This window comes from Anguilla rostrata, chromosome 7 (genome assembly GCF_018555375.3).
Source record: "Anguilla rostrata isolate EN2019 chromosome 7, ASM1855537v3, whole genome shotgun sequence".
Classification (NCBI taxonomy): Eukaryota; Metazoa; Chordata; class Actinopteri; order Anguilliformes; family Anguillidae; genus Anguilla; species Anguilla rostrata.
This window is the reverse complement of record NC_057939.1, coordinates 8,090,242-8,118,178: the sequence shown is the minus strand read 5'-3', so window position 1 is coordinate 8,118,178 and position 27,937 is coordinate 8,090,242. Positions and strand designations below refer to the sequence as shown.

Below are 27,937 nucleotides of genomic sequence, written 5' to 3'. Positions count from 1 at the left end.
ATTAACAATATACTGCACATCTTTGAAGAGCGATGTGTCAAGACCACACAGTACTACAGCAACACAGCCCCCCCCCCACCTCCACACACACACACGCACACACACACTCACACACAAACAAATAAATCAAACTCAGCATGGGCAAGTATTTGTTAGGCTATTGTCATGTTTTGTGGTCGTATGCTTGCTAGCTGTGCTGCCATAGCTCTGCAAAATGATGAAATACTTTGTCTGTTTGTGCTGGTTGTATTGAGGGATGTTCTGCTATTGTGGGCCTACTGAAAAAACCATCAATGTCATATTCAGCCTCTCCACAGACCGGGCGTAACAGTGTGGAGGAGAGAAAAGGCAATACAAAATAGTTTTTGCGTTTTTGATTTTGTTGACAATAGTGTTTGATTTTTTATAATATTCTGTGTCTGCTGATAATCACAGCCTACTTCTCCAGCACTTTCGGAAAATCCAGTTCCTTCAGTGTAAATAATGACTCTGCAAAAGAGATCTGTACACGCTCAGACTTTCAAGCAGGGAAACGAATAAAATCACTGAATTATCTGTTCTTTCACACCAGGTTCTCCTCACAAACCAATATAAACTCAAATACGTTTAAAGTTTTCCTTTTTGCATGCATTCTAGGATTGGAACATTCCAGCATCAATCATGAATGGAATGGATGCTGGCTTATGCACTAATGATCAGGAAAAACAAGTGTTTCAACTCACTTTCAGTATTCCAATTCAATCCAAACATTTTGAATGACTACACACCTTCCAAATGTGACATTATGGTGGCATATTTCCAGAAACTATAACCCAAAAGAACAACAAAAGAAAATGTTTATTTTTTTCCATTGGCCAACATACTTTTTTAAATATATTTATCACAGGTAGCTCTGATCTAACCTTATACATTATTAAGTTCCAAGACATACACAGCTGAATGGGAATTTTCAACGTCTGTAAAAACTAACTGATACAAAAGAGACACGGTTCCTGCATGATACTGACAACTTGTTTAGCAGCATTTGCTTTCCAGTGAATATAAGAAAATATTCAGGCAGACACAAAAGAGCGAATCTGGTCTAACACCTCGTCTACATTCATACCAAATAAGTATGTAAACCGCACCCTCTGAGCCATAACAATGTATCGAGAAAACACAAGGGATGAGACTCATTATTAAGCACATTATCGTCTTACTTTATCTGAGTCATTAATCCTAATCAATATTCATGAGGGACAGCCTTAGAACCTATTATAAAATAACAGATAATTCATTGATATTTCTAATTCCCCTGCTTGAAAGTCTGAGTGAATGCAGATCTTCTTTTCAGGGAGTCATTATTTATGCCGAAAGGAACTGAAGTGTCGTTAAGACTTTGGGGACGAAGGGCTTTGATTATCTCAATAACACAAATCAGCAGCCAAAGAATATTCTAAAGCCACACTGATAAAATGTGCGCATCCTCCAGAAGCAACAATGAACTGAATTTCATGTGTGATTACCGTAAATCCTGGTCTGGATCCATTCTCTAATAATTAGATTAGTCATAAAAATAATAGTATTTTCAAGCATGATTTTCAAATACTGTGACGAGCGACTTAAGCTCATCAGTTATCTCGTCTCTTAATTAACACAAATTCAAGACCAAGATGCATGTTGACTAACTGACACAATATGAACTAATGACACCGCATTTTGAACTGAGAAAATTGTTCTCTGAATACAAATGCAGAGGGCATTCGTTATTTTTTAATGCAAGTACATTCACTACGTTTTGAACGACTGCAAATTCAATATGCACTACATAACATTACATTACATTACATTTATTTGGCAGACGCTTTTATCCAAAGCAGCACACAATAAGTGCATACCAAAGGTCATTGGAACAACTACAAAATACATATGCGCTAACGCATCGTGATTTTTAAGATGATAATTTAGAATGTGTGTGCATTGGTGTGCATTTGTGATAGGATTCCCTCTTCCCCTCTACTGAGAAGATCCTAAGGGTCCAGTGAAATAATCAAACAGCACAATCCAGACCGTATTAGAGCCCCCCCCCCGCCCCCACCCCCCTTTAATCCCACACAGCACGCACAACAAAGTGGCAATAAGCCCCCATATTGTGACAGTAAGACCCCCTTATTGATTAGCCTGGTTGAGCCGTACAAACCAAAAGTGCCCTTTCTTATTTGTTCAGGACACTCAATGAGATGAGAATTAAGTGATTAACAAATCTATCACGGTTATGTTTTGTCTGTTGTAGTTTTTTTTTTTTTTTAACATTGTTTTTAAACTTCATTTCACATGAAAAAACCCCCAGCAACCACAGCAGCAATGTGGTAGTGTAGAGTAGTAAGAGCTTGGCTGATCACAACAAAGCTTGCAGGTTTGATTCCTTAGAGGGGTGCTGCTGCTATGCCCATGCCCTTAGTCATGGTGCTAAATCTGAATGGCTCAGGTGAATGTACATCTATAAGCATGCAAGGCATCAGAATCATACGTGAAGCGCATGTCACGCGGCACGGGGTGTCCGCCACGTACATGAAATCCTCTCTCCAGACTCCAACAAAACATCTTGGATCCGCACAACAGATGGAGGCCATGTTCGTTGCCGCATTTTCTCCCTTAGCCCTTAAGGTGGCGCTACACACCAGCGTCCCACCGGGCCGTGGGGGCTCCCCGGGGGCATTACGGACGCCTTTCTGTAGCATCTCTGAGCGCTGCCAAAACAAAAAAAAACGACAACCGGCGAACTCCCGCTGACGGACCTTGAGGTGCTGTCTATTATGTTTCAACATAAACAAGCCCTCCCTTCTTTCACTCAATTTACTCTTCCCTTCTCAGAAGGTGAACATCTGATATTAATCGCCCTAGCTGACTGTTGTAACACAGTGTTACTTATTTCTAACTCTTTTCTCATAGGATGGAATTTACCACCACTTCCGCTTTGCTGGTTATTAAACAAACACCTCACAATTACTCCGGTCAAGTAAGAATGGCAAAATTCAAACAGAACGCACGCCAAGCAGGATGAGACAGAGAGATGGGCTTATCTCCAGGAGTTAAGTAACAAACTGTGGACTCTCCTTAATGTCGACGCCTCAGTGTCTCCTCCACTGCTTCCTAGCAGTAGCTGACTGAGATAAAAATAAATAAATAAATAAATACTCTGTGCTCAATACAGAGTAAACAACAACTTCAGGCAAGAGGTCCACCATTAACAATCACCCAAATAAAGAACAGCCCACATATTCAACAGGGTCATTTGGTTTTAACAGGATGGAGCAACAATATGTTAAAAGCAAGGGGTTGCTGTTGGTCATTAGGCCTATGTGTGGCTGAAGAATTCAACAAGTGTAGGGATAGTTCAAATCTCGGATCTGCTTTTTCTTTTTGTTTTACTTGGACGAGAAGGCATGCAGAACACATCCGACATAGCTCAGGAGGTAAGACCGATTGTCTGGCAGTCAGAGGGTTGCCGGTTCAAACCCCGCTCTGGGCATGTCGAAGTGTCCTTGAGCAAAACACCTAACTCCTAACTGCTCTGGCGAATGAGAGGCATAAATTGTAAAGCGCTTTGGATAAAAGCGCTATATAAATGCAGTCCATTTACATCCAAATGGTATATCTGGAAACCAAATGCAGAAATTAAGAAAATGTTTCAATTTCAAAGTTAATCTTGGTTGGCCTACGTAATGTGTGGCTATATTTGCTATTTCATATGTTTACATTACAGTTTATATGTTTACATTGGACCAAATGATATCCAAAACACAGGTTTTGCTGGCACATTATCTTAGAACCATTGCGAACTTGGCAGCAACACACATGGATTAATTTGCTATCTTAATTAAATAATCAACGTCTTTGCGCAACAGCAGTGAGTCTCCTTATCAATAGGTCAAAAAACATAACTTTTCGTTCGAAATCGTATTAAATTATAGCAATTATTCCATTTTTCTTTTCCACCTCTTTTTCGGACAAAAGCCAACCATGAAGAAATAGAATCACAGCTGTCAAGAACAAACGCCCAATTCCCTTCTTCCTCTCCTCCTACAGCTCCAAATAACCTGCTTTAAAGACCCCCCATAATGACAATAAACCTGATACACGTGGAAATGACGAAAATGCGATACTGTTAACATTAAGTACACCTGCAGGTAAGCTGTCAAACGTATATTATGCCAGCAAGTTATCAGGTAACTAGGTAACTGGTAGTTTAAAAATGTTTTCTATTTGTTCTACAGAAGAAATGCCGTATTGGATGTTTGAGACTGCCGGGGGTTGAATCCTACGAGGAAATAATATAAAATTACCTTCCGCATTTTACATTTTCCATCCGTAAGTTTTTATAATTAGGTTTCTGCACGGTTACAATGCAGGTGTTGCTTTCCTTTACATGGTCACGTCATGTTAAGCAGTTGCCATGCTCCAACGGAAACGTTAAATTCATGTTTTATTATAGGCTACAATTCCGCCTGTTCCAGTCCCGTAGGCTTATATAAAATGTTTATTAGAAAAAACGTTTCAGTCCATATTAAGAAAATGAAATCAGCCTTTAGGCTCTTACCTTACTTCAGTAATAACGCAGTTATTGAGCAAGGCTAATTCACCAAAGGACAAATTTGGCTTGGAGAGCCTGCATTCGCGCAAAACTAATGGAGTCCCTTTGAGATCACTGAGTAGCAGACTAGCCTACATTTTGCTGTCGCAAACGTGCAAGAGATTGTGCATGGTCTCCGGTTTATTCGGCGTTTCATGAGTAAAGTTTACGAAACCATTGCTGGTGACCGCGCCTTGACCAAAATCCACTCTAGGGAGAAATGTGTTAATGTGGAAGAGAAACTGTTGCCAGGCACGGAACGCATAAATTACTTCGAGGGAATCCCATATGCCTTACCAAAGCCGATGAACCTACTCTATTGTACTATTGTAGGCTGCGGTACATTCTCGACGGAGAAATAGGCTATTCCCCAACACAATGGCATTACTCAAACAACTGAAATGCAGCCACCACAGATCTACTTTTGGTTCAGAAACCTAAGCTCTACACCTATAGCAGAGCATCACCGGGCATTCCCACCCCGTCCCCTCCCCTCCCCTCCCCCTCCCCCTCCCCACTTTTCGTGAAACTTGCCCTATATTTTTCTCTCCCACATTAGCAATCATACCCTCACTTCAAATTCAAAAGTACATATAAATAGCGTAGCCAGAATTCGTTTCACTTCCTCATTCTGAGAATCTAATCGGCCTTTACCATGTAAATACAACGTTGAGCTTTATCAATGCTAGAAGAGATATGACGCAAGACTCTGAACGCATCGATAAGTCCTGTATGAATGATCAACAGAAGTGGTTTACCTTATTTTGCGACACTTGAAACTATGTTGACCCTAGTCTTTATTCATACTGTCGTTCAGTTGAAAGAATAAAACATAGCATTAGTAATGTCCTGTCGCAATTATACGTTTCGCCGCGTCTCCCAAACGCCGACCTTCCAACAATTTGTTAAATGAAAGTGACATTCAAAGTGTGTTTGCTGGTGGTGCTTGGTGATGTCACGAAGACTAAGAACAAACGATTGTCTGAAGAACCCGCATCGTTACAATGCGATCCAAAATAATTAAAAAATAATTTATAATAGACAAGCAATCCTCTATAAATGGTCAGCGCACAGCTAACCCAATGATTTGGCCCAATCGCGCAATAATTAAGTACATAAATACCATAACTGCGTAAATTAAAAAATAGACAACAACATTATCGAAAATGGTCGTGTATGAGATGACACACATCTGTATTTTGTCAATTATTACGGAGTTTGTGTTGCTACATAACTGAACTCGGTGACATAAAAATAAATGCAGGATATGTGTATATTGCATATCCATTTACAGTTGCTGTACAGAGTGGCTTTTTAAAAATGAAACAGGAAACATGCATTGCATTTGTAAGAGAGGGTGTCATCGTCGTTCTTACGAGTGCAGAAAGCTACACAGCGTATTGGTTATTATATATTTGGCACTCCGTTAAAGTACTTGGCAAAATGGGAAAAAAGTATTGCAGCGGAAAAAAACGCAAACGACACAGAAGCGGACACACTTTGTATTTAATTCATTAGAGCACGCTTAGATATATCTAAAGAAACTAAAACCAAACGGATAACTCTCTTTGTTTTATTTTTTCCCAATTCAAAGTATTTATTTTCAAATTTGCACACCTCGACGCGCCATGTTGTAGAGGTCGGACATGAGCTGTGCCCAGCATTTCTATGCCTTTGCGCAACAATCCTTGAGCTCAAACATTTCGCACCTACAGAATATTAACAGGAAAAAGGATGATTAAAACCGAATTCACTGTAGTGTATATAGATTCCATTAAAATGGGCTACAGTATAGAAGCGTGGTCCCTTGAAATCGAAAGGAGGTCACATGGAATATAAAATCGAAAGGTGGAAATAACAAAATATCTGTGTTTTCTGATCAAAAGCTTACATTAAAAATAATATTTTCATGCATTCAATGATTTTTCGTCTGAATAGTTAATGCGAATCTGATAATGAAACACACTGTACGCACTCATCGAGCCAAAAGTTAAATGCGCTGTCAAACGATATGTAACGTCATTCGTGAAAGGAATAATTGTACTTAGCAAAACACTTTGTACAACTTGCCTCCTGTTAGCTACAGTATTTCTGTTTCTAGAAAAACAGCCTCGGAGCAGCTTAATGTTTTAACCAGGAAAAACCTTTCAGACGGGTTGAATCGCGGAGAAAACGACGAACCGTGTCAGACGGAACGAATAACTACTTAAAGAAATAATCACTAACCACCTGTCTTACCTTAATGAAGTTTTTCAGCGTCAAAATTCGCAACCCCCTTTTGATCAGTTGGACAAGGCGAGCGGTGTCTTTTTCAGCTGCCCAGCCGAAGCTTCGTTCCAATATGGCATCCTACATCTGCGCATGTCCAAAAATCTTCTGCTTATTTTCCAGCCAACTCCTTCATTGACCTTTACAGCAGTTGCAAAATTTTCTCTAAGCCAATTATAAATAGAATGCCTGAGCCTCCACCCCCATTTTGGAAACTTTTTTTTTATCCCACTATGAAAACGAAGAAAATGCTGTATGCGCAACTTGTTGATCGATTTTATACAGCCAGCCTATTCAGACAACTTAACCATTTATGGTTACTGTCAAATTAAAAGGAATTTAGCAGCACTGTAATTTGTGTATGCCACAAATTTGAAGGCTTATAAAGAATATTAAAGTGAATAATAACAATATTATTTATTTAACATTCCAACGTTATTTACTTCAAATTCGTTACTATAAACACGTTAATGCACGTATAGTCTTCAAAGTATTCGAAAGGCACATCTATGATTCGCTTTATCTGAATGTAATCTAATTTAAATGCTGAACTCAAAGTGTGGGTTGTATTTCTGCCCTCTCTCCCTCTCCCTCTCTTTTTATAAACGTTAATTTAACATTTTTAATAATAATTCTTCCCAGTCTGTTGTGCTTTCCTGTGTGCAGTTGAGAAAATGTTACAAATAGGAGTTTATTTGAATCAACCCTGACAGTTTGTGTCGCTATCTTACATCTATTGCTTAGAAAGGTTCGCATATTCTAGGAACATTAATCTATAGTTGTATACTGACCCTTTCTTAGGTATTGGGATCATATCATCTAAAAAGCCAGGAAGGCAGCGCAGATTTTGGAACAGACGGTTTTATGATGTTATGCCGACATTACGTAGTTTCTTGTTCAGAACATTCCAAAGTCCAAAGTTGTCTGAAATCTGAAATGGCATTTTAAAATGACAGAAATGACACAGTACTCTGAAATGGCATTTTACAATTACAGAAATGACAGTAACGTAATGTAGGCCAAGCATGTGGTATGGCATATCGTTTTTATCTCATGCAAAGTGTCTATAAAATAAAGCTGCGTAAAATATGATCTTTCTATATATATTCCAAATGAAAGTTCTTACTAGACCGTGGATAGCTCATTAAAGTGTCACTTTTAATAACTGTATATTTGAAAGAATCGTCAAAAACATTTTAGTCATTCATTTGTTTATCCTCTTATTCTATGATTAACAAATAAGAAATTAAAGGTAAGTGGAGCTTCCCTCTATGGCTCAACACTGACCTCTAGTGGTCATAATGGTGTTTTGCTGCTATGTTTACGCAGCATGTTTTCTGTTACCTCATTGGCTGATAAAGTGGTACAAGTTACACAACATACTTGTTAGACAATTTCATTTTTAGGGCGTGATGTAGGCCTACGTGGAGGTGTTTGAGTGCACTGTATTTATTCGTCATGCATGGGTTGCACTGTAGATGATGCATCCAATTTTAAAGGTTAAATTCTAATTTAATGTCAGTGATCTCCCGTCATACATTAGAATGTATTCGGTGTCAGTCTTTCGTCTCCAGAAATCGACCAGTAGGCCTAAACATGATTGACAGATTTTCAAGTTAGGGGATATAGGGGGTTTATATCCCTTCTGAAGGTGAAATGAACACATTTGAAAGGGTGGTATATATAGTATTATGCTGTACATTATATCATATTGGCTCCAATTTACTATAATGTTAATTTCCACAAAAAAAAACCAAACCAAAAAAAACAAACAAAACAAAAAGACAAAACAAAAATAAAACAATGTATATTAAGGCTTTTATTGATGTATAATTTCTGCTGAATGGCTCGCCGCGCGAGGAGCTGGGGAACAGATGGTTTGGAGTTCTCTGTAATCTGCAAGGGGAGCGTTACTGAGCGAACACGGGGATGGATTAACCTCGCGCAATTCAGGGGCATCTGTTGGTCGCGCGGCCCTCAGTCAAAGCGTGAGACATGTTGCTATTCAATTAAAAAAAATATATATATATATATTGTTTTACTTGTGGTGGTTCGGTTCCAACAGATGTTGCATATGCTTAGGTTCCTATATATATCTCAAAGAAAATGTGTTTCGTGGCGAGCAGTTAGCATGAACTAATGAATCTATATTTCTAATTATATTGCTTGCAAATTATATTGCTTGCAAACAGTGGACTCTTTCTGTTACACAGTTAATGCATGGCAAGTTAATATGTAAATTGTTTATTAGGTCGAAATCATTGCGAGGAAAATATTTCTCTCCATATGTTTTCCTGTTATGATAGGGTTCTGTTTTTGTTTCATTTCCTGCTTTATTGAAACTGCTGACTGCTATTATGGTCAGATAACAATCTTTTAACCTCTTCATGCCAGATTTACATCCTAATGGTCACATGCATGCATGACAAATGTCAGCAGTGCATTTCCATATATGTGTGTGTGTGTATGTGTGTGTGTTGTAGGTGGCCCTGAACAATAGCAGTCCTTTAAATTACAGCAGCAGCTAAAAATAAGTACACTCCACAGGGACAAAAACATTTCCTCAGGGGAAACTTAACAGATATCTACGTAAAGAACAGAGAACCATTGATGAAAGAAACTTTGATGCAGCATTCTTCTTGCCTTATGAGCGTTTTCAGTTTTGTCTCCGTGTACAGAACAGGCCTGCCAAGAATGGCTCTTCATCATGTTGCCTCAGTCAAACTTACTCAGGATTTTCTGTCACACAATCAATTCAAATACAGCTTCCAATCCTCTCTCTTGCTGTCTCTGTCACAGTCAACACAACGTATTCTATTCGACAAGGCTCTCTCAAGCTGTAGATTTAAGACTGTTGTGTTGCGCACTTTCGCAGCCGTTTACTGAAAATGGAAAGGAGAATACCTTGTTTAAAGAGGTGTTTTTGAAAGGTGTTCTTTCCCAGATTGCAAACATGTGCTTATTGTAGTACCTTTAACAATGAAAACTGCTCTTTTAAGAGTGCAACAGTGGCATGTGGATATAAATAAGTTTTTTTAAATAAGATTACTCCACACCATACAGAGATCTTTTTATTGAATATACGGCATGATCTTTGGTAACCCATGGAAACTATTGCAATATTTTATCACATTTTGGATTCCTATGGAATCCTGAAGTGAACCAGACCTTTCCAAGGCCAGATTTTGAAGAGTAGCCAACGGAATTTTTATTCAGTTCTCGTGTCTGTCAGCCTGCGGCAGTTCCTTGTGTTAAAACAGCAGTTGTCCAGTGATACTATATTCTCTTTTCCCCTTCTCCGTAACTGAAGCAGTGTGGGACAGTCTGACTCTAAATCAGGTTTATCAAACCCCAGTCTCGGAGGGTTGTAATGTCTGCTGGTTTTCTATGTGTTCTAGCACAAGTGATTAATCGTGATTATTGATTGGCTAAAGAGTTCACACACCTTGTTCTCTGGGCCTTAATTGGCTACTAATTGAAAGAAAACCACAAAAACCTGCGGCCACTGCAGTCCCCCGGGACCGGAGTTTGACACCCTTGCTCCAAATTGTGTGGTAAAACATAAAGGTTGGCAGTGAAGAGTATGTGCACCCTTATGCCTCTCAGAAAATCTCAGTGCAAAATCAATATACTCGATCGATTAAGTGATTTATTGACTGGATTTGTCCTGTCCTGTTCTTGTGTCTGGCTGGGTTGTTTCTCTCCAGTGTATAAAAAGTCTAATAAAGGTTAAATGTATGTTTGCCATTACATCACAGTCCTCTGTCCTGTTGATTCAATGAGCACTCAGTACACTGAGTACACTGGGGTTTGAGCAACCAGAAGCTTAAAAAAATAATGCAAGTCAGGTTTGCACAAATATGACACTGAAGATATCATTGGCATTTGCAAAGAGCAGTTTATGGTGCAGACGGACACACAGACATTCTGAGAGACACAATACATTAACACAGCAATGAGCATGGCAGTTCCTGCAACTTAAGTTCATACTTTGCCGATGGACAAAACAATTACGAAGGCAGCCATTTTGTAAAAAGAAAATAAATGCCTTTGTCTCTGAGGCTGAGAAATGTAAACAGGAAGTTTGGTAGAGCTCTAACTTGCCTGTCCTGTCTGCTGTGCGACACTCACGAGCATGCTTGCACGCTAGTTGAAAAACACGACACATCAAGAGGACCAAGCTGATAACCACAAGCTAAGAAAAGTGCCCAAATCTCTCAAAGGGCGGAAGAGATCAACTGTACAAGCAGCAGGCTTGCCAAGCAGAAGTTTCAGAGTAACACTGGAATCCTTTTGGACTACTTATTTGTTCACCATATACCCCTTATACATGGTGAATTGCATTTGTCTTCTTGCACATAGCATAGGTGTGCACAGCTGAATATTTACTGAAGAAACTGGTTAAAGTACCTCACTTAAAGGTCAAACAATGGTTAGTCCAAGAACAATTGAAGATTTTAAGATGGAATCTTGGTCATAATGCAAGGTCCTTAACCACTCTACCATACTGCCAACACAAGTCAATTATTTTGAATGAAACTGCATCCACAGGCCACCAGTCTGCTGTAAGGGTGCATGTGATTTAGCAGACCATAATCTATTATTTCTTCAAACCTCCTTTTGCTTGCCAAGGTTGCCTGGTGAAAGCAAGCACAATGCCAAGTAAAAGTAAACACTTCCAAAGCACATGTGCCAACATAATCAAGTTTTGTTTAATGAAAAGAACTAGGCGTGTTGGAGAATATTATTTCACAATCCTTAGCAATAGATAAATATGCTAGCAAATACGTCAAAATCTACAAGCTGAAAGTGTAAATGGGCACCGTATGTTGAAGTAAAACACTATCTCAGCATGTTTTTCTCCAGACATCTTGAAGCTGCCTTCCAATAATTTTCCTCTTAGTATCCACATAAAGCCTTAATATTTAAAAAGAAAAAAAAAAACCACAAACACAACACTAAATTTTCACCGTTATCAATTAATGCATATGAGCATGCCTTAATAGTAAGAATTATTTACCCTTGAGACAAAAGCACGTGCTTTCTAAAAAAAAGGAAAGAAAAGAACAAAGGGCGCTTCGCTCGTCCTATTTGTGGGAATTCGGCTGCAGGAGGTGACGTCAGAGGCCAGGTTCTGTTTTGTTGATTTGAAAAACATGGGTGCTCTGCTCCCCAACTTCCACTCAACGTTCTTCTAGGAGCATTTATTCAGTGTAACATTCCAGTTAATTTGCTCATTAATAATCGATAACCGTGAATGCCGGTGTAAACGGAACCGATTTAATGTTTTTTTTTATTTGTTTTTAGGGATCATATTTCTTTAAAATCCAAGGGAGAGAGACTCATCCTTCTTTGTTTGGTGTGGAGTGTTTTTTTTTGTTTGTTTTTTTTTTTTTTTGCAACACAAAGTGGATATGTATGGATTCAATTGAATGTTTCTGATAAAAAGAATGTACAACAGCCACATAATGATGGCTACTAACATGTCTGAGGCATCCAATCCTCATGGATGCGACAACGGAGCACTGATGGACAGATTCGGTGTGTTGATCCAGGGTCTACTCGCTGTGGTTGCTTTCAGCACTTTGATGTGTGAGTATCGTTGGTGGAAAAGGGAACTTTCTTAACGGTTTCTTAGCGACAATGTCCCGTTTCATTTGCATCGTACGGAGGCTATTTTCTTTGTCTCCCCTGAGCCGATAAAGTAACAATGCGACTCCTGGCAAAATGAAAAGCAAAAAAGTTCAAAGGGATATGACGCCAACACGTGGCCATTTGTTTGTGTGTTTGCTGTTTGGCGGAATTATTCATAGTTTATAGTTCTGTGTTATGAAGCCAGTGTCGAAATACTACATTTATAATGTCACGAACAATAATTCTAAATTCTTGGGGAATTTGTGCCCGAGAACACATAAAACACATATAAACAACACAAAAAGTGTTTGGAATAGACTTTTAAATTGGTCAGAATCTGAATAGAATCTGAATTTGAATAGAATCTTCCACATTATCTGCTACATAGCATGTTATTTAAAAGTAAGCCTGACTGAGCAGTGGTTTAGCTGATAAATTTAGGATTAAGGAACATCAATGATGTTCAGTGGTCGCAAGATAATTCTGAATGTAAAGTCTATAGATTCCTGTATCCTGTCACGGGAAATCTGCCACTGCCCATTTTCTTACAACTGTTCACATTTGTAAATTGCAAAGGTAATGAACTCTGGAATACGAGAGATTTTAATCTACCACGAGTACGTAGGCAACTCTGTCAAGAGATCACATGACTGATTTGACTCATTTTACTCTATGCAATGTGGCAGGAAGTACCTAAATGTAATTGTCCCGGAGTCTGCTCAGCATCCCACCGCCAGCGATGTTGGTGCAAAGCATATCAAATATGATGGAATATCATCCATTCTGCTGCCAATTCCGTTCATCAATGTATTTTGAACACCGCCGTTTCCTTGCCAGGCAAAGCGCCACACCAAACGGCTCCTTTCGTGTCATAAAATGTTTGGGCTTACGTGTAATAGTAATGTTCAACTGCGCCGCTTGTTTTTGTATGCAGCTGTAGCGCAGGGCTTCTCGATTTTCCTGTTCCTGGCGATCTGCCATCCTGTAGGTTTTCATGTCACCCCTAATTTGGCGCACCATTCTACCAATTTGCAGCTCAATTAGATCTCTCGCTGTGGAATGAGGTGTGCTCTGTGCTGGATGGAAAACGTACAGGGCAGTTAGGCTGTATCTCCAGGAACAGGGTTGGGCACCCCTAGTGGGTTTGCCACCCAATAGGGAAAGCCTGTGTTCCACACCCCCTTCGAAATTAAAGTTGTGAGCTGAGTCACCTGACTATTATATATGTTCTTTTTACTGACTGGAGTTAATCATTTTTGAGTAATGGATTCCTTCTCAGGAAAGATTGTGCAAGCCACTGTCTGTTAGTTTGTTTATGACTTGGCAATTATTGAGTTGTTATTGTAAAGTAATTATATATGTGTATGAATATTTAAGGATTGCGTGTGTATAAATTTTTGGTATGAGTATCATTTACTGAAGGATAGCTCAGTAATTCATAAATCATGGACTTCAGAGAGGTTTCTGGGTTATATTTCCAAATGAGATTATTTTGTGAAGCTTTTTGCTCAGTAGAGATCTGTATGTCAAACCCCTTAACAGCTCCTTTAACATTTAAAAAAATGTTTGCTCGATGTTCTTCTTTTTCATTCTATTGTCGACATACACATAGGTCCATTTGAACAAGCTGTGGGCAGCTATATCCATTCTGTAAGATTAGCCTTATTATTTTTGTTGCCAGAATTGCATACTTATCTCTAAGTGACCACCCAAATGTTAGCACAAAGAGAGCTGTCTCAGAGCAGTTTAATTTATGCATCCGCTCATAATACCATCAATATATCCTTTCCTCCCGTTTTTTAACATGTAGTGACAAAGTCAGAAAAGGCCAATGCATTTTTTTAAATCCTGGAATTTGTTCAATTTTGGAAGATCTCGTTTTGATTCACAGAGAAAAATGCGTCTTTCCTAATATGTTCTCTGTATTTTCAGTGAATTTGAAATAGTTTTCAGTACCTGACGTGTGCTTTTTAAGGAGGGATTTTAAAGTAGAATGAAGGAAGTTAAGCAATGGCTCCAGTGTAGTCTTTGGGCCTGTGCTTTATTCACCACACAGCAGCAATGTAAATGGTAAATGTACTGCATTTATATAGCGCTTTTATCCAAAGCGCTTTACAATTGATGCCTCTCATTCACCCACGCACTCACATACACCAACGGTGAAAGGCTGCCATGCAGGATACCAATCCGCTCGTTGGGAGCAATTAGGGGTTAGGCGTCTTGCTCAGGGACACTTCAACACACCCAGGGTGGGGGATCGAACCGGCAACCCTCCAACTGCCAGACAACCGCTCTTACCTCCTGAGCTATGCCGCCCCTTAATGTCTGTTACAGAGACGTTTACTGTATAAGGAGCGCTGTCAGCTGGTCTTCAAATGTTTCGGGTTTAAAGGTGTAAACTTGCTGTAAACCACTCAACCTTGCGGTGAATGCTGTTCTAAACGGCATGGTCATATTACTTCCCTAGTTCTGTAGAATTTTGTAGATTTTAGGCTGTAATGTCTGTATTTGATTGGATTCTGGCATGCACAATAACTAAATTTGCAATTGCTTGACACTAGAGGATAGAGTCTGATATGTTTAATGGGCATACATGTATAAAGTGTGTCATTAGGTATATAATTTATAAGAAGAGAAATTGTGTGAGGCGCATACAAAGTAAATGGGTTTGAGGAATTCTAATGGTTTCAGAATCAGTTAACAAGAGGATAATGCATTTAATGATGATCAAATCTAAGAAGTGAAGAGGGTAATGTATTTTCAATGGTTAGAGGAAAATCAATATCCAGGTGACCTATGACCAGTTACTTATTACTAAGAAGATAAATATTGAGACAGCATTGGGGTCAGTTAATGGTTAAACTGGAGTGTTTTTGTGATGTCTAGGGGTCAGAAGATTGGAAACCTGCTGAAGTGTTCACTGTAGGCATGGATGGCTGCGTGATCTGGATTAAAAGCTGCATAGAAAATGTTCTCTCTACCTTGCCCGTGAAAACATTTCACAGTGTTTCTGTGGCTTTGCAGCAATAGGCGATCACCTTAAAAGACAGACCGTCAGAGATGAGCCCGAATACAGTTTTTCCAGCTGAAGGTCAAGTATATGGAGTAAATAAGCCCTGTCCTGTTGTGGAATTGAAAATGACCTTCTGTTGAAACCGTGCACTAATTTTAAACAGGTTAGTCTCTCTGGCGAAGGAATGTACAGTTTCTTCCTGACTGCACACAAATTGCGCCCCTTTCTGAATGATTTAAGCGGTTTAAAAAAATGTTGAGCAGATAAGACAAGGAAGCAAATGTTGATGTTGAGCCCACAAACCTCTTCCACCGCCGCTGAGGAACGCAGCTTTTTATAGAATCATTTTCCTATAATATCACTGGCGCACATCCTCCCATTGACTGCTGACTAACCCCTCCCACGATTCAGAGCCCTTGGACACCGTTTCTAGGTCATGCATGTGGTGTGCCAAACTGGCATCGGTTACCCTGTGCTTTTTTTAAAATGCGCCACGACCAGATATTCCGTTGCCAACATCTAGTGCGACGCCATTTGCAATGGCATATTCCACAGTTTGATATTTTTCAGGATGGGGGGAGTTGATAAGTATGGTGAAGCTTATTTTTAGTTGATGATATGAGGTTGCCATGGGGCCTATTATGACATTTCATTTGTGTGCCGTCTTGGTTAGAATATAACTGTCTTGGGTCTGTGGGGTTTTGTTGTCGTTTATTAAATTAAAACTATCTATTCTAACTATTCCAGTAAGGATTTACCTGTAGTAATTATTTTGCTGCATGGACCATGCAAAAAAGTGAAGAAAATCCCAAGACTGCAGGATTACCAATACGTGAAATAGATTTCTTTTTATAAGTCCTAACAGTTATGGTCAGCATATTGACAGCATTGTAACTCCATTATAAGGGTGATGGAAGGGGTTTAAAAAAATCTGAAACACTTCCTGTTACACAGTCCCATTGATATATTACATTACATAACATTATATCCTTATATAACTTGGTAAACAGAGTTGTGTATGAGGAAGTGATGCTTCTCCTCACTTAAAACCTGTTGGTTCTTTGCAGTGAAAAGGTTCCGTGAGCCTGCAGCCATTAGAAGACCGTGGAGGATCTGGTGAGAGCCATTTTCTTTTTTCTTTTTATACCTGTTTTACACATTTGTCCTGTGAGCAAAGCTGATTGTTTCCTTATTCAGATTTCACCATATTGCCACAAATGTTTATCTGCATCCTTATACCTGTATAAAAAATGCTTTTATGCCCTAATGAAACCAAGAGAAGGCTGTTTATGAAGGTGTTTTTTGATGCCTGATTCTGATTGGTCCCTCAAGGTTTTATGACACGTCGAAGCAGGCGATTGGTGCCCTCTTCATTCACTTTGCCAATGTCTTTCTCTCCACCCTCACCAAGGAGGACCCCTGTTCTCTGTAAGTGTCAAATGGACGATCCACTCAGCACATTTGCATGTCAATCTTGAGTCTTAGCCAATCACAACCTCTCAACTGTAACTACTGACACGGATGGAGCTGAGCAACAGTAGTCTCATCACAAAAGACGAGACTCAATTGCATCAGACTCATCCTCTCCACTAACTGCAGAACCAATAAGAACAGACTCCCCTCTGTCTCTGTACTTGCAGATCCAAGGATCACTTACCCAACTCAAATTCATAATGCATACACTTTTACCCATATTCTTGTCACAAACAGAAACCATAAAAACTGGTCCTGTGTCTATACAAGTTAAACAAAAACATTAGAAGCGAGATTGCTACTTGTTTATCTATGCTGCATATATTGCTTTACATGTAGGAAACATTTTATGAAGATATACTGTTTGATTATGATCAGGTATGTGTCTGTGTCGTAGTTTTTTTTAAAAACTTCCCACTTCCTGTTTTCGGCTTAGTTACCTCATGAATTTTCTGCTGGATGCCACAATGGGGATGCTCATCATTTGGGTAGGCGTCAAGGTGGTGTCCTGCGTGGTGGAGTACAAACAGTTAACTCTACTGACCTTTGGCGAATATGGTAAGTGATGAGCTCACAATTGTGGGTTTAAAATCCTATGTTATTAAAAAGCAATATGGCCACAGTGAGCCAGTGAATGTGTTGCCTCTGTGCAATATGCAAATCAGTCCAAAGTGACAACCAATGGGAATATTGGCACAAAACTTGCAACATATGTGGGGCCCTGCACATTAAAGAATGTCCACATATGGCATGATGACACGTGAAGAAACATGGCTACCTTGTGTCAAAGAAAGCCCATTGTTTCAGTTTTACATGTGATGTACCAACATTTATCTGAAATCGCTAGACCAAATTTCACAAGGATACCCAGAGAAAATTATTCACTTTATTAAATTTATTGTTTAAATTATAAATTATAAAATAAATTAAATTTATTTTAAATGTATGTTTGGCCATATATGCGTCAACTCTCTTTATTTCTTGTTGCTGCTCCTAAATACACTGCTCAGGGATAAAGGCCATAATGCAAATAATTCAGACATTATTACTCCCTCAGTGGAGTTTTTGTAACTGTATACTACTATATACTACGACTTGTTTTACCAAACAGATTCCAAATATTTGGGATTTTTGTATTTTAAAAAGCATCGTTTTTTCATACCAGCAGATGGCACTCTCTGTTCCACTAAAGATTATCTGTTTTGTGCAGGTTTACATATTACCACTAGAGGTCAGTAAATGTACTGTAAATAATATTTTGGGCCGTAATATTGAAAACAAAGTGAACATACTGATTTCAGATTTTCTTTGTCTCAAAATCTGTACCCTTCCAACTGTCCCCACACTGCCTTGGCACATATGAAAATATTAGCGTTAAATGCCATCTGATGCTGCAAATTTGTTGTTTGCCTTTTTGTGTTGGACTTTAATTCTGCCTTATATCCTTCCCCAAATGACAGTAGTAAACAGATCAATGGTATCCCAAAATCCAAAATGGTAAATGGTAAATTATGCGAGTGACAGCTATCATACACACTCACCCGCCAGCCAAGCAGCGCAGTCATTGCACTGGAGGACGGCGCGTCTTAAGCAGGTGGAACACGCTCTGTATATGGTGGCCCATACTTGCCTCGGTGTTCACTGGGCCTATAAGCAGTTTCGGCTGCAGCAGATGGCTGCTTGTCACGGCTGTTCAGATCATCTTTCCACTCAGAAAGTGGCTGGATCCAGTCTATGAGCAGGGCGCGTAACACATCGCCCTGCTAGCAACTCGTAATGGGCAAGCCTGGCCTGACCGACTCTGGGCATGCTAGCGAATGCTACTCACTGCTTGCTGCTTCAAAGTCCGTAATTCCCGCCGTTCATTCCCTCCTGCCTTGTATAATATCGTTCTCACAGTATTCGGCAGTGGGTTCTGTGCCATTTTAGTAGTGGATTCCTTCTGATTCATCGGTGCAGGGGTGAGCAGAAGTCCGGAGGGACTCGTGCAGCATCTGGGACGGGTCAGCTAGGGCGAACGGGGCGGAGGTAGCGGAGCGAATCTCTCCTCGGCACCGTGAACTGCGCGGATTTGTGCTCCAGCGCAGCGGGGCCGCTTGAAAGCCGGGCTTAGCGGGTCTTACACGGCTGCCCGTCTGCATGTGTATGAAATAATTCCACATGGCCGACGCCACCAGCTGTAAATGCGTCACGTCTCTCTTTCAGTAACATGAGTGCTTATTTAAAACTGCCACCAGCTAAATAGAAACATTTGTTGCCCCATGGTTTCATGGTGCTTTAATTAGTCATGGCTGGGTTTGATATTTATGGATGGATTCATATTAATTGTATCTTTAAGCACAAAATTTTTTTGCTGGATTTAATATTTTGTAACTGTTTCTTTAAGCACATTCATTTTTGGTTTCTTAGTCTGCACATCCAGGTGCTGTCATCTTTGACTAATTTCAGAAGCAGAACTAAGAAAAAATATCAGGATATTTGTGTAGCCCATTTGGTGTTTCATTGGTCCCTCCATGTTCTTCATTCAAAAATAAACCAAGAGCATTACTATGGAAGGAACAAACTGATAGAGTTGCTAAAAATTAAAAAATGCGATGTTTTTGTTTTTCTGTCTGAGTTAATTTTTTTGCTGTTGGGTGAGGCCACTTTTTAGCAAAGCATCATTTATCCATGTACATGTTGAATATTTCTATTCATATTTACAAGTCTTTTTGGCAGAATTCGATGGTGGGTGGCACACATGGCCGTGACCTTGGTGCAGAGTCCTGTCGTAGTGACACGCTACATGGTTCCCCATTTGAAACTTGCGTGGTGTCATCCCAGCTCCCTCAATTCCGCCATTTTCCAGTCATTCTGTATGTCACCTTCACTTGCCGTTAACTCGACGGCCATTTTGAATAGTGTGGCTTGTACCGGGCTTAGAGTGAATTATCCCTCTCCGAAAGCCTGTACAGCACTCGTTCACCATGACAAGTGACCCTGTCACTAGACGGTCCCTGCTGAATGTATGGTTATTGCCCTTGAAAGAACCGGTTCTGTTTGACAAAAGTTGTTTAAATAAGGTGGACTTAAACCTTTCAGCTCTTCGTGATGTGGAGGTCCTGGGTTTAGGGGGTTAGGGGGGAAGAGAGGGGCTGTTTGTTTGAAAGGGCTAGATTGTCTGGGGAAATGGGTGCCTGATGTCGTAAGGCGAGAGGAAGAGCTCACGTCTTCTATCAAGAGCCTGTTTTCCATTTACATCAAGAGTAATGGGCTGATAAAATAATGCGCATATCGTGCAAGTTTTTTTTTGTTCTTTGTGTGTAAATGGAGCCAAATGAGTGGTCGGTATTTGATGGTAGTATCTCTTTCCAGGTTGCCCTCATTGGCTGCAGTGTGGGTCAGGCATTAGTGGTCAGTGCGGTCAGTGTGCAGTCAGTTTGTGGTCAGTGTGTGTGGTCAGTGTTGCCCCAATTTGTGGTCAGTGTGCAGTCAGCGTGCAGTCAGTTTGTGGTCAGTGTGTGTGGTCAGTGTGCGCCCAATTTGTGGTCAGTGTGTTGTCAGTGTGCGGTCGGTGTGTGGTAATGGTGTCTCTTTACAGGGGATCCTCCTCAGGCCGCGGCGTGGCTCAGCCAGTGTGCGGTTTACCTGCTCATCATGGTGCTGGAGAAGTGTGTGATCAGTGTGGTGCTGCTTATCCCTGGCTGGACCAACGTAAGTCCCCACAAACCCCGTCCTCACAACCACAGTACAACACATTATGGCGTCCCTGTGAAGTGGTCTCACGGCCCATTGGCATTGCAAAACTCCTTAGATGGAGAAAAAGCATTCTCTATGCTGTTATATGTGGAGAATGCATGAAAGCCAGGCCAGGTGTCTGATTTAATGTATGACAACAGAGTGGTGCGTGGGAGCGGAAACACAGGGAAGCTGATCCTTATCGCATCTTAGACATACTGTCTGTTAGTTAGCGTCCGCGATCGAGCCTTTGTTCAGAGTAACTTATATACATAGAGGTGGAGCTCGGCCCTGTTAAGTGTCACTAGCACTAATCCCAGACGAGCCCGTGCGTGCCAGTGCTTGTTGCTTTTCCGGCTAGCACTTCCTGGCGTCAACGACGTTTCGCTCGCACTTCCTCCCCACCTGTGCGTCTGGCCCTTCTAATCAGCTTGGTCCTCATCAAGCCAATCAGGATAAAGGGGTGTGGCCAAGATCCGGGATAGGATGTTTGTTGTCAAAATATCCTTATCTTTACGGTGGGAGAATGACGTGAGCAACATGGTGGATTTATATAGCCTAGGCACAATTTTGAGAGATGTGGGCCCTTCCAAGCCCTGTTGGTGAACAAGAACACACAGAGGTGTAGATCCCCTCTTAGTACTGTCACGCAGCCTGAAGCTGAATGGATAGTAACATCATCGTATGCATTATGCTTTGGTGGTGCCATTGTGAAACTGTGTAATGCCATGACAGTAAGCCTCATTTTGAGCTTGAACACAAAGTAATCTGAGCAACTAGAGGTGAATGCTCGGCAGAAGACGCTGCCGCGGCTGCAAAGATGTCCGCCGTCCTCTGCGTGGGCATTTCTCCCCGTCCAGACTCTGTCTTTGAGAACGCACTGTGAACGACCGGAGTGCTGGTCTTGATCGGCGCGGAGTTTCCGTGGTTACAGCCGCGTTTGTTTACTCTCGCGGTGCCAAGTTGAACCTGGAACGTGACCGAGAAGACAAGGGGGCGGCGTTCACCCGAATACTGCTCTTGCGGGAACCGCGGTTTCGAGCGCTCCGCTGTGGGTAAGCTGGAGGCCAGACGCTCCCTCTAGTCCCCCCGGCCTCTCCGCCCGTGGGACCGGAAGTCGCCGTTCTTTTTCTTTCCTTTCCCTTTTTTATTCTCCTTTGATGTTTAACATGAAAACAGCATTTTGTTTTTCGAGTGAATGCGTCTGCGCAATTCAAACCATGGAGCCACGGGAAGATGCAGAATGCACCGGAGAGACAATGGCGATGCATTTTTTAAGAGCGTGGGAGCAATTCCAAGCATCCAGACGTTGTGGTCATGATGCCACAAAGGGTTTCTGTAGTTCATGCATATCCCAGAGAGCTGAATTCATTTTAGTTCATTTTTTAAATGAAGCGCACTAGAAATAATATTTTATATAACGGTCTAAAATAAGCATCTTTGCAGTTGTGTTAGCTTACCTGCGAAAATACCATTTTAACCATCAGTCTTTTATTCAACCCAAACAAGTTTGCTTATCATGTACAAGGCCCATTTGTGCTTTTTAATTTAAATTTTCTATTTTTTGCGACGTATGTTTTATGTATGTTCCTGCATTCCAGCCCAGCGTCTGCAATTATGGCACCCTCTCTTTGTCTCATGGGAGGGGGACATTACCCACACTGTCATTAACATTCCTCCCCCAAACATGAGGGCGCACCGAGTCGCGTTCTTCCTGGCGACAGCTTCGTGGGGGGGGGGGGTCACATGAAATGTATTTCTCGAAGTACCTCCACCTTTCAGTGCTGTATCTCTGTGTGTGCGATGGTAGCCATCTTTTTCTCATTCACACTCTGCCTCTCCCTCCCTGAGTCCACAGGGCATTCCCCTGGAATCATTTAGTCAAATCACACACCTGTTGTATTGCAGTGAAGAGTCTGTGCAGCTGTGAGAAAATCTCAGTGAGGGAGACTGTGAGACAGACTTTCAGACAGAGAGAGAGAATGAGAGAGAGGGAGGGCACTTTTTTCAGAAAGGCAAAGTACACAGTATTTAGAAATACAGTAAACACAATAGTGTATGAATATGGATATGGAGCCCTTCGTCCACATGCCTCTATCCATCCGCTTGCCCCAGTTGAATGCTTGCCAGCTGGCTATAAGCAAACTCTCTGTGCTGCAGTTACAGGAGGTTCTGCTGGACCACATCCCAAACCCTCAGCTGGAGCTGGTCCTGGTCATGCTTATTGTACCCTTCTTTGTCAATGTGAGTACAGATGCTATGTGTGTGTCTGTCTATGTGTGTGTGTATGTCTGTGTCTGGCTGGCTGTGCATGCATGCATGCATGAGAGAGACTGTTTTCAGTGGGTACAACCATCCTTAATGTTTGCACGTTTGAGCGATGGTGTGTGCTCTCTTCGCCAGGCTATCATGTTCTGGGTGGTGGACAGCCTGACGATGAGGAAGTACAAGAGCCTAAAGACCACTGAGACACCGCGGGACCAAGGAAAACAGACTGAGTCATCGCCCTGGGTGACCAATGAGGAATCGCAGGTAAGGCCCATAAATGGCTGTGTCCAATAACAGTCCTTCAAAGTCTTGTGAGTGGGTGGAACCTGCTTAGTGTCACAATCACAATAGAGCTACTGGTTGTAAAATAATAAAGTTAAACGAAAGTGCTGTATCTGCATGCTCTGAATGTCACAAGATGAAAATCCCCGTTAGAGTTTATGTGTGGCCCAGAATAGCATCCCCCCTTTGATTTTGGAGTTTGGGCTCTGACTGACTAGAATCCAAAATCAGAAGAATTTCGAGCACAGCCCTCTGGTAGCTTTGAATCATGGCCGGGATGTTGGAGGAAGCGATCCTAGTGTCCCGGTCAGTGTCAGCATGAGAGGTGGATCCCACGATCCCTGGCTCTGTGTGGCTGAATTTATTATGCTGTGCACCTGTTAGGGCCAACCCCCCCCCCCCCCCCATATAAACACTCCCATGCTGGACAGGAAGTATCTAGTGTTACTGTGTGACCCGAACGCGGCAAGCCTGTATGGTGCAGATCCAGGAAAAACTGAGTCAGCGCACTCTCCTTCCTTCCCCTTCATCTCTCATGCCCCTTTTTGCTCTCTCTCTCTCTCTCTCTCTCACTCTCTCTCCCTCTCTCCCTCTCTCTCCTCACATGCACTATTTCCCTGAGTTCCCTGAGAAACTAGGTCGTGTGAATATTTCTCTTTGTATCATTCTCTAGAATATTTTGGAAACAAAACATTCCCCAGCATCTCAGTAACGGAAACTGTGTGCCACTGAATGTCCATGGGAATGAGTGACCGCCTGAATGACTCGTCTCCATGGCATGCGTCCCTGCGTTTGTTGCCATTCCGTGCCCAGGTGGCTCCAAAGGGCTATCCTCCTGACTAAAGCAGCTTTATGTATGAGTACGCCCCCTGGAGGGCGGGAGGTCAAACATCAGCCAACAGTGCTTTTACCGTTATCTCTCCCTGCACTACTTAAGTGTCGAAGCAGTGGGTGGTGTTTGGTGTGAACTTAGCTGGGGATTAACCTTGAACTGCACAGTACTGCTGTGGCAAACATTAAGGAACCGTGCATCTCAATAATGAATTATCCTTTCCTTCAGACCTTTTTTCAAAAAAAAATTAGGACAGAGAATTAATGTCCACCTCCTGGTATTTGGGCACTTTTGTTCGCCTCCCTGGGCTGGATGACTGTAATGTTTCCCTTCCAGCATCGGGCTGAATCATGCTCAGTGTTGTACCCCCACTTTTCAGTGACGTAGCAATGGCGCCATGTAAATGTGCTCAGTTCAGCCTCTGGATTGGTGCGGACCCGACTGACTCTCGCTCAGTGTCATTTTCTCCGTCGCCGGAATCATAATAGCCCTGTGTAATTGCCCCACCCTCCTGCCCTCTGACAGAACGGGGATTTAAAGAGAGGGTTCATTCTCCGGCCCGAAGCCCACATTGCCCTCCTCCCCCGCAGAGGCTGGGCTCCACCAGCGTGCAACAAATCATCCATTTATCCCTGGAAAACCAGTGACATTTCGAACACGTTTCTGCCCGCTGATGTCGTGGAGATGGGATGGGGTTCAGAGATTGGTGGGGGTGGGTGGTGGGTTTAGGGTTGTTGTTGAGAGTGTTCCAGTTGAAGGTCATTAGCATGTCAAGTGGCGCACTTCAGAATTTTTTAAACGCGTGGAGGAATGTGGGATTTAAGGATGCCCGAAAGGTTTCTCACAGGGATTAGATCATCAGGAGGTCCGTGGCATTGTTCCGATCATTTTCGGGATCGAGTGGGAGAATTCCAGTCCGTTTCTGCGTGCTGACGCCATCTTTTTGGTGCCCCTCTGTGGGCTGTGGGTTTTTAACTTTTTTTTCATATTTATTACATTTTTTCGGCTGTAATTTTGGCTGTCTGACATTCCATTACCATTCAGTTCAGTTGTGCTAGTGTTGCTCAGGTGTCGTTCCGGTGTCCTCCCCTGTTTTACCTGTGGAAAGGTTGTGCCAGTGGAGGCTTTGGAGGAGATCAGACATGCAGCTGCACATGAGGGCTTTCTTTCCACTGCCGTGCCTCCGGTTTGACCCTTGGAGCCTGCTTACGTGACTAGATTCCTCGATGAGATACTGTACTGGGGTATCCACAGCACGAAGGATCTGTGCTGGTCTCCCCTTTTCATCATGTGGACAATCCTGTCCACAGTCACATCCACAGTGACATTACTGGGCTATAAACCTTATTGTTTCTGTAGAAAGGAACATTTGCAGAACCCTATATTCTGTGTGCCCTGTGTGTTTGCAGTTTTTATGGTTTCTGAGGGAGAAAGTCAGGTAGTTGCACACAAATTCTTGTGTTGGGAGTATTATTAATTTGGCTAACGAGTGTGTCTGTGTGTCTGTGTGTGTGTGTCTGTGTTTCACTCTGTGTGTGTGTGTGTGTGTGTGTATGTGTGCGTATGCATGTGCGTATGTGTGTGTGTGTGTGCTTTGTGTGTGTGTGTGTGTGTGTGTGTATGTGTGTGGTGTGTGTGGTGTGTGTGTGTGTGTGTGTGTGTGTGTGTGTGTGTGTGTGTGTGTGTGCGTATGCATGTGTGTGTGTGTGTGTGTGTGTGTGTGTATTGTTTGGCCCAGGTGCTGCTGATGGACGATCCGGAGGCGGGCACGGAGCCCGACCCTTCAGAAGGGGAGCAGGATGCTGCAGACCAGAGCTTGAACCCAGGCCTATCCGGGGGTATGCAGGCACCTGCCTGGGTGGTTGTGTAGGCCACACCTCCTAACTCCAAACTCCAGAGTCCCGCCTTGACTCACAGAGAAGTCCCTCTTCTTCATGGGTAAACATAAACACTCCACCACAAACAACCAGAGTGAAACACCTGTGGGCAGAGTGTGGCTCAGAGGCAACCTGGACTCTGCACTGCAGGGCTTTTGGAGGTCAAAGGTCATTCGGTGTATCACAATTATGCCTTTACAAGGCTTATGTAACTCCACTAAGCTCATAGTGAAAGGTGCTCCTTTGAAACCATGAATTTAGGAAACGTGTTTGATCGGACTGAACAAGTATTTAAATGACTTTTAAAGACACTGTTTTCTTGGTGTATACTCTCTGTGCTTCCAACCAAATATTTTCTCTGTTGAATGAATACTTATTAAATTGGTACCTTTATTTTGTCATGCTTTTAACGGTATATATATATTTGAGATGATAAGTTAAGGACTGTGGAGAAACGCTATTGATGACATTTTGTTAAACTCTTGGTGCTCTGTGTTTGTGCTTGTGTGTGTGTGTGTTTGTGTGTATTTGAGGGGGGTGACAATGGGCTGTTAGATTTTTTAAAATGACACGAGCTGGGGGATTTGGTGTTTAGTATCATCGGCTGATGTGTTTGTGACAGGGCCAAATTCATTCTAAAATGAAAAGGTAGCTGAAATACAGCGTTTCCTCTTTGTTCGAAAAATGAGCTCCAGAGAGATACTTGCTCAGATCACACTTACACAAATGTATAAAACCTGGTTTTAGGAAGAGCCAGAATTGTTTCAGATGCATTTGAAGTCAGGAATGCCATATTAATTAAAGCGGGCAGATGTGTCAATGCGTCCTTTCATTTCACAGCAAACTCAAGATGAAAAAGAGCCTTGCGTTTCAACTTAAAGCCTCCAGTGAGCAATTCGTTTTAGACTTCAGACGTAGAGACAAATTAAGTTTAAGTGAAGCATAGTAAAGATTCTTTATGATCACACAAGCAGGTGTTTCCCCCACCTCTTCAAAATTGGCCTCCCAAATGTGTCCCAATATTGCATTCACAGTAAGTCTCTGTGCTCTCATCTGCTGTAGCTCCTCCAAATGGACTACCAGCTGAGACGCCCACTCCTGATCTTGTTCTTTGTGAAGGAGACACAGAACATACTTACTGCATACAATGGTCATACATACCAGTGGGTAGAAACTACGAGTGGGTATTATCTGAATAGTTGACAAATATTTTGCTCCTCCAAGTTGGTTTAATAATAGACAATATGGGGTTGCTAAATCGAAGATATACACATCAAAACATTACAAAACATCAAAACAGCTATTTTTATTCGTTTTTTTTTTTTTTTGTCTTGTGCCTTTTTTGATAAATATCCCGTTGATATCTCCACAGTGGTGCTTATAAGAAATGTGGTGTGATCTGTGCTGTTGGCCCATACCGGGGTCAGTTAAAGCTTAAAATTGTGAAAACAAAGAGCTTGCAAAAGTCGGGGGATAGCAATGTCAAAATACAGGGCAAGTGTTGAACAAAACATGGCCCTAATTTTAGTCCATCTCATCAAGTTTAGTTCATCATTTTAGCGTCTCTCGAAGCCGCGAAAGTATTGTGGGACTGGTCTCCTCTCCTGTGCAGTTGGCAATGTTCTGTAGGGTGTTCAGGTTCATTTTAATTGAAGAGGCCTGAGAGACCTGAAATTATTTCCTTGGTGTTTCAACGTGTTTAATTCAAAACATCCCTACACATTTTTTTTATTTTGAAAGTATTAAACGTTTCAGCTAAATGTATTTTGTTGTATGCCTCATACGCAGTCATTAAAATTTACAAATTGTGCACAAATTGTGAATTACAAATACAAATGTTTTTTTTACATTTACTGTTAAGTCTAAATGCCATGTTTTTTTATTTCTGAGATGGAACAAGTGTTATCACTTCTATCCTAAATAAAGCAGATTGTGATTTAACCAGAAATGATTTATTTTCT

General features: G+C 41.6%; 2 protein-coding genes across 4 annotated transcripts in view; one reads left to right on the top strand and one right to left on the bottom strand.

Annotated features, from left to right (window-relative positions):
- Positions 1-7,006, bottom strand: part of sfmbt2 (Scm like with four mbt domains 2) — a 69,045-nt gene extending 62,039 nt beyond the window's left edge. For 2 of the 3 annotated variants that reach the window (XM_064342617.1, XM_064342619.1), the window contains exon 1: positions 6,851-7,006. The gene's annotated coding sequence lies outside the window, so the exon portion shown is untranslated. Of the gene's footprint in view, positions 1-4,579; positions 5,029-6,850 lie in introns of those variants that run through there. The other variant, XM_064342618.1, reaches the window with a different exon arrangement.
- Positions 7,007-11,973: 4,967 nt separating this feature from the next.
- Positions 11,974-27,924, top strand: tmem110l (transmembrane protein 110, like). The gene is made up of 8 exons (XM_064342616.1): positions 11,974-12,472; positions 16,595-16,643; positions 16,860-16,955; positions 17,437-17,558; positions 20,581-20,693; positions 22,878-22,961; positions 23,121-23,249; positions 25,838-27,924. Exons 1-8 carry the CDS (start codon positions 12,313-12,315, stop codon positions 25,967-25,969), a joined length of 885 nt encoding a protein of 294 aa, XP_064198686.1. The 5' UTR covers positions 11,974-12,312; the 3' UTR covers positions 25,970-27,924.
- Positions 27,925-27,937: the final 13 nt, after the last annotated feature.

Coding starts and splice junctions, on each gene's coding strand:
- tmem110l (XM_064342616.1), top strand. CDS start 12,313: ATGTTTCTGATAAAAAGAATGTACAACAGCCACATAATGATGGCTACT. Junction 12,473..16,594: donor TGCTTTCAGCACTTTGATGT/GTGAGTATCGTT, acceptor GGTTCTTTGCAG/TGAAAAGGTTCCGTGAGCCT. Junction 16,644..16,859: donor AGAAGACCGTGGAGGATCTG/GTGAGAGCCATT, acceptor TGGTCCCTCAAG/GTTTTATGACACGTCGAAGC.